Source organism: Rattus rattus, chromosome 7, assembly GCF_011064425.1.
Source record: "Rattus rattus isolate New Zealand chromosome 7, Rrattus_CSIRO_v1, whole genome shotgun sequence".
Lineage (NCBI taxonomy): Eukaryota > Metazoa > Chordata > Mammalia > Rodentia > Muridae > Rattus > Rattus rattus.
The window spans coordinates 117,633,511-117,640,795 of record NC_046160.1 but is presented as its reverse complement, the minus strand read 5'-3'; the positions used below and the strand labels follow the sequence as shown (position 1 = coordinate 117,640,795).

The 7,285-nt window shown below is 42.2% G+C and overlaps 1 protein-coding gene across 1 annotated transcript; it reads left to right on the top strand.

The window, feature by feature from the left end:
* Nucleotides 1-1,022: 1,022 nt before the first annotated feature.
* On the top strand, nt 1,023-1,559 carry LOC116905884 (60S ribosomal protein L19-like; the record flags this gene model as incomplete). Its single annotated transcript, XM_032908874.1, has 1 exon — nt 1,023-1,559. A coding segment is annotated over exon 1 (537 nt), but the record flags the coding sequence as incomplete, so codon positions are not given.
* Between the last annotated feature and the right edge of the window lie 5,726 nt (nt 1,560-7,285).

The following is a 7,285-nucleotide window of genomic DNA, read 5'->3' as shown; positions in this document are numbered from 1 at the left end:
GGTCTGTCTTCTCAGGGATGTCAGCAGAATCTGTCTGCCGAGGTTCATAACACGGGAGAAAATAGATAATGTACATTTGTTTTGTGTTTTCTAGGGAGGGCGATATCTTATACATGTATTGAGCGATCGTACTTGGTAAAGATGGTCATGATAACGCCCAGGCTCCCATAAATTTATTTTCCCATAAATTACTGTGCAGGGGCCATTAATCACTGGATTCGGTGCTGGGCATCACCTGCTTAATTCAGCGGGTTCTTATTTATACATCATTTTGAGGGATGCTATAGGAACAGAAATGAAAAGTTTGACTTTCCACATTGGCTGCACAGCTCACCTGGCTACACCTCAGGCAGGAACTAAGCAATCAACTTCATCTACCTGGGTAACCTTTAAAGTTGTGCTTGCCTCTAATACTAGGCAAAGATTTTGTTTTAGTTGCGTGAAGTTAGTTCATTTCTTTTGTGAACTTAAAGAAATGGAACTCATTTCCCTGTGTCTTCCTAGTTGTGCTGACATATTTTGTCGCTTATGAGCCAATTCTCTTCAGTTTTTCTTTTTTATGACCTCGAGTATGATTGTAGCTGGGGGCTGGGGGTGCAGGATGTCTTAGTCCACTGTTGTTTTGTTAATAATAGCTGCGGGATGTGTATTTTAAAAAGAGAAGTCATCTTAACTGAGCTAGCTCAGTCAGGTTCCTTCCCCCAGCCCATGAGGACCTACCTCTGTTGTCCTGAACCACTCCTCCATTCTCCTTCCTAAAGCTGGAGGTACAAATCCACTCCTTACTTTCCTCTCTCTCAGAGACCTTCCACTGGTCCAGCCCCATTTTCTCTCCCTGCATTCTGAGCCATCTTGTCTCCCCTCATCCAGCACCATCCTCTTTCCCTGTATCCAGCCCTGTCCTCAATCTCTGCATTTCCTGTTGCCGCCTTCTTTCTGAGGGATGTCGCCCATAAGTCATGCTCTCCTCTCTTCCCACTTAGAAAGATCCACCCATTCTTTTCGCTGCTGTGTCTGCAGCCATGCTCAGGCTACAGAAGAGGCTCGCCTCTAGTGTCCTCTGCTGTGGTAAAAAGAAGGTCTGGTTGGACCCTAATGAAACCAACGAAATCTCCAATGCCAACTCCTGTCAGCATATCAGGAAGCTGATCAAAGATGGCCTGATCATCCCGAAGCCTGTGACTGTCCATTCCCAGGCTCGATGCCGGAAGAACACCTTGGCCCGACGGAAGGGCAGGCATATGGGCATAGGGAAGTGGAAGGGTACTGCCAACGCTCGGATGCCCGAGAAGGTGACCTGGATGAGAAGGATGAGGATCCTGTGCCGGCTTCTCAGGAGATACCTGGAATCTAAGAAGATTGACCACCATATGTATCACAGCCCGCACCTGAAGGTCAAAGGGAATGTGTTCAAAAACAAGCGGATTCTCATGGAGCGCATCCACAAACTGAAGGCAGAGAAGGCCCGCAGTGGCCAGGCTGTGGCCTCACGTGGATCAGTCATTAAAATAAAACAAGCCTTTGTCGAAAGAAAGAAAGAAAGAAAGAAAGAAAGAAAGAAAGAAAGAAAGAAAGAAAGAAAGAAAGAAAGAAAGATGCAGACTCCACGTCATTCTTCTCTTTTTCTCTTCCAGAGTTTTCCCCACTGAGAGCTCCTCCCATTTCATGTGTCAGTCATTTGCTGACTGAAGGTCTAACTTCCGCCTCTCCCATACTGAACTTTTCTTGCTTAGGTCCCTGTCTCTAACTCTCCGAGGCCATGTTCAGTCCTCTTTTCTTGTGATATCTTGTAAATGCCCTAAATTGCAGTCAAAAGGTTTTCTTCCTTCTCCGTAGCCATAAGCTCACAATCTCCAGTCTTCACTTCGCATCTCCGATGGTTCCTGGTAGCTTCCTTTTTATTGTCATTTGCTTGTTTTAAAGAGGGTCTCGACAGGTAGCTTGGCTGCCCTAGAATTCCTCCATATGTAAACCAGACGACCTTGGATGCACAGAGACCTGCCTGCCTCTGCTTGCCACAAGGCAGCACTTGAAGTGTGCTAAGAGCTGAGGAGTTAAATTCGGGAGCGGATGGTGCTGTAGGTGATGGATGGTCTTCTACGAACTTCAGTGTACAGTGACCTCTCCTAGGCAGCAGAACTGTTCACTCTAAGCCTTGTTGGCAGGGTTGAAAGAATAATGTGTGTGTATGTTATGTTTTGTAGGTAGTAAAGGTAGCCATCGATGTCTTAGTCAATGTTCTATTGCTGAGAGAGACACCACGAACACAGCGATTCTTATAAAGGAAAGCATTTCATTGGGGCTGGCTTACAGTTCAGAGGAGTACATTTTCAGCAGGGCTGGAAGCACGGCTTCCCACGGGAAGACACGGTGCTGGGGAGGAGCCGAGAGTTCTACAACTGGTTTGGCAGGAAGCAGGAAGTGGGAACGAGATAGTGGGCCTGGCTTGAGCATTTGGAACCCCAAAGCTGCCCCACTTCCCAGTGACGCTTTCTCCTACAAGGTCACACCCACTTCAACAAGAGCATATTTCCTAATCCCTGTCAAATAGTGCCACTCCATAACAACCGCACGTTGAAATATGTGCGCCTATTCCTACTCAAGCCAGCACAATTGAGAAAGGCAGAGTTCCCTCATAAAATTTTCTCAAGTTACTAGTTATTTGAATAGACTCAGAAAATACGAACCCTCTGTTTAGCTTGCCTTGGAAGGTACACTATTGAGCCCAAGTCACCTTCTGCAGCCTGAAAGTCTTAGCACGTTTCTTCTTAACCCCTTTCTCTAGCTCTGTACATGCTCCAGGTAGGATGCTCCTAATCTGAAAACCTTGTCAGCAATGGTTTGACTCCTCAAGTAGGACACTCCAAACCTGGTCTCAAACGAGGGGTGCAGTGCAATTGTTATAAAAAGTTAAAATTATCACGCACAACATGTATAGGTATAGGAAGCACGGATGAATTTTGTACTTAGACCTATGGTCTACCAGTTACATAATTATGCATCTGTAGATACTCTAAAATCTGTTGTCTTCTTTTTTTTTAAAGTCCCGAATCTGAAACATTTTCCAACCTAAGCATTTCAGAACAGAATATCCAATCTGGTCTTGATTGACAGTAAGAACCATCTCAGCTCTCCAACATCTTGACCTAGATAGCTTCTATGGTGCCTAGCAACTTCATGACCTTTAGCTCTTCTTCTTGTGACGGGGGTTCAGATACAAAGGAAAGAAGTGATTTGCTCATAGCTTAGCCCAGGCTCTGCACCATGGTTTTCCATATCCAATAGTCATCGGGTGCTATGTATGTGCCCAAGTGCTGCTGAGCAAAGAAGTCAGAAGACAATAGAGTCCCTTTTTTTGCATCAGTAACTTTATAATTTGAAAGAAAATATTCAAACTGAAGTTATAATTTACATTAGTTGATTTTTTTAAGTTATATCTGAACATGTGTGTCTTATTATCATAAAGACAGATGAGGGTGTGAAACCCTCAAACAAGGTAAACAGAGAGAGAGAGAGAGAGAGAGAGAGAGGGAGAGAGAGAGAGCTAACTCAATAATAAAATTGAAGATTAAAAGGGAGATATTGCATAAAATCCCAAAAAAATTTAAAACAAATAATAAGAACATAGCTTAAAAACATATTCTGCCAAATTGGGGAAACACTAAAATAAATTGGTTAATTTGTAGATGAATATAACTTACCAAAATTATACCAAGATGAGATAAATAATTTAAACAAATATATAACAACCAATGAGAGATTGATGGTGTAATGAAAAATTTTCCAAGGCCCAGATGGATTCGCTGAGAAATCCTACTAATTCTTTGAAGGAGAACTCCTATCAATCCTTCCCAAGTTAGTCCATGAAATAAAAAAAAGGAATAAATGATTCTAAATTCATTTTATGAAGCTAGGATTGCTCTGAAAGCAAAAGGCATGCAACAACTGTAGCAGGAATGACAGGGCTGCCTCTGTGTGAACCCTGGGGGTCATGCGGCTGCAGAGGCACCTCCTGCAGGAGGACCTAACTGAGGACTGCCCGAGAGAGCAAGGATTGCTGGTGCAAATAATGCCAGCCAATCAGGAACTGCTGATGCATTCTTGGGACCAATGGGGGCATGGGTAGAGGGTATCAAAGGAGCTTGCAGCAAACAACAAAACAAAATTACAAACCAATCTCAATTAAACACTTGCAAAATAAATTCAAAATACATCTAAAAGATCACTTACTATGATCAAGTTGGTATCATCCCAAAAATGTGGAGATAGTTCAATCTATGACAATCATAGATTTAATAAGTACACAAGTGGGCTCAAGAACAGAAATTATCCAACGACCTCACTAAATACAAGAGAGGTCTTCGACGAAATCAAATATCCCTTCATGATAAAAGTTCTGAGAAGACTAGGACTGGAGAGAATTAATCACAACAAAGGCTTTTTATGTCAAACCTAAAGCCAGCATCATGCTAAGTAAGAAATCCTCAAAACATGTCCACTAAAATCCAACACAGAACAAGGCTGTCCACTTTCCACATTCCTTTCAAGACAGTCCTTTAAGTCTTAGCTAGAGCCATTCAACAGAGAAGGCAAAGAGGACCCAGAAAGAATAAAAAGCCAAAACATTTTTTATTTTGCAGATGGCATTATCCAGTATATGAGACCCGAAAGACCGTCAGACAACTCTAAGGGCTGATAATCATTTTCAGCAAGGTGGTCAGATACAGAACTAACACAGAGAACTCAGTCATCTTCCTATTTATCTACGACACACACTGAGAAATAGCCTGGGAGAAAGGGCAGTAAGAAAATAAGATTGTAGCAAGGTGGAGAGCAGTGCGGAATGCTGTCCTCCAGGCAAGACATGGCGGCTACACTCTGGAACCCACAGCAGCTCTGATCGCCTATGCAGGGGCTGCGCGTTGATCGAACCAATCGACAGTGCCATGGAAGGGGGAGGGGCTCGTGGAGTCCTTCATCCATCCCTGAGGATATTTACCAAGTTAATAGTTGGCAGAGGGGGTTGGGGATTTAGCTCAGTGGTAGAGTGCTTGCCTAGCAAGCGCAAGGCCCTGGGTTCGGTCCCCAGCTCCAAAAAGAAAAAAAAAAAAAAAAAGTTGGCAGAGAAGGGAAAAACACTCCTTTTGGGGGCGGAGCCACTCGCACGATGTCACGGTCCTATAAACAAACCCTTATCCACACTTCTGTGAGCAACCCTAACCATAAAATATGTTGGGTCACAATAAATAAAGAGGGTAAAAAAGAAAAGAACAAAAAGAAGACAGACATAAATGTAAGAAAGAGATTGATTGAGAAGAGGAAAGGGATTAACAGATGGGAGGGGTTGAGAAGTGACAAAGGATAAATGTGTTTGAAATATCATGTGAATGTGTGTAAAACATTCTAAACAATTCCATTAGTGTATTTATATGGGTATTAAGCGCCAGCACAAACACTTAAAAGGAGCCAGTAAATTATTGTAGGATATTCAATACTCCGTATTATGACCACACATGTATTAAAGAGGCAGACCTGCTTCTGCTTCCCCACACGTATTTTAGATTTCTATATGTGTTACATGTGCCACTACTGGGAGCTAAATCTGATCACAGTGTTAAGAAACCAGGGCTTAGAGAGCGAGAGGTGGCAGAATACCATAAAGGGTTAAAGGTCCTCAGCGAGCCTCCGGCTGACTTCTCAGTCTCCGGAGATGCTCATCTTGAATACCCTAGATAGCTCATTTTCCAATTTCTATGGGCTCCTTGGGAGAACTCACCTGATGCCTCTCACTGTTCTACACGAAGAGCGCGGGGAGGAGACGTCTGTGACATAGCAGAGTTCTCTGTGTCTGGCGCTCTGCCACGTTAAGTGAATTTGAAATAGTTCAACCAGTCCTCTAAAGGATACTCTATTTAATTAAATTTAAGCAAGAATCTTAGCTATTCAGAGCTATTAAGAGTAGGTCAATGAAGGATTATTGTTATTAGTAGTAGTAGTTATTATTATTTTGCTACAAAAAAAAAAGCATCACGGTTGCCAGTGAGCAGATTAGCCACCCTCCTTCAGCAGAATGAGTCTCTGTTTCCATTTTGAGTTGTTTTGAATGACTAAGTGATTTAATTATATTTATCATTCTTGAAGGGAACTGTCTTCCAGTTCTGTATGTTTGTACACATGTATGTGTGTGTGCAGATACAATACATACACACATACATGTATCTATGAGTGTATATATATGAATGTGATATCCAGAGGACAACTTGGAGTGAAGTGTCATTCCTCAGGTGACACCACCTTATTTTGAGACATTATCTCTAATTGACCTGGAACTTACCACATAGGTTTAGATGGCTGGCCAGGAAGCCCCAGGAAGTCCCAGGAAGCCCCAGGAAGCTGTCTGCCTCCCTTCTCCAAGGCCTGGGATTTCAAGCATACATTACCGTGCCTGGATGTGTTTGTTTGCTTGATTTCACATGGATCTGGTATTGAACTTAAATCCTTAGGGAAACTGCAATACTTAAACCAAGCACCTTCCCACCCTGTCTTCTATTTCTTCAACCATCTTGGCTATTACTAGTGTCTTCCAAATTAGTTTTTCTTATGTTTTAAATAGATGCATGCTAAGAATGTGAAACATTATCTCTACCTCTTTATTTCCGTACATCCCATATATTTTTTGTACTAGTCAATTAGTCTCAACATTTTAGCAAATGCCCAAGAAAATGCAAGTATGTACAGGTTTGTGCTCAGAATAAGGGCAAAATGTATGTACTCTGAAGGACATGTTCTATATCAAACTCTCATGTGTGAACTTCAGAGTGATGTGAGAACAGTTATGTAGTTTTTCTCTTCCTCTGAGTGATTCTCCACAGACTGGAAAAGAGAGCTGTGAAGGGCATATGACAAAGTCTTATTGGATATTCCTAGTCCTGTATTCTTTTTTAAATTGGTTCAAAATTACAGTCTCTTCCACTTTCAAAGTTTTCCTAGAATATTATATTAATGATGTGTGCATTTTCAATGATAGAATCTTCCAAATTCCAGACTACAGCTTAACAAATTAGCACCAAGAATACCCCATAGAGCTGTGTGGCTTCCCCTAGGGGGACATACACAAATGTCTATTCACATAGATAGGATACTGAAGACACACTAAAGAAGCAATTCCGGGTACAGCTTGTTTACTAAAACAGTGATTTTATCGATATTATTTACAGAAATATGGGTGAGAGATCACTTCCAGGAGAGAGGATAACCTAAATCTAGCTGCTGCACCAAAACTCTC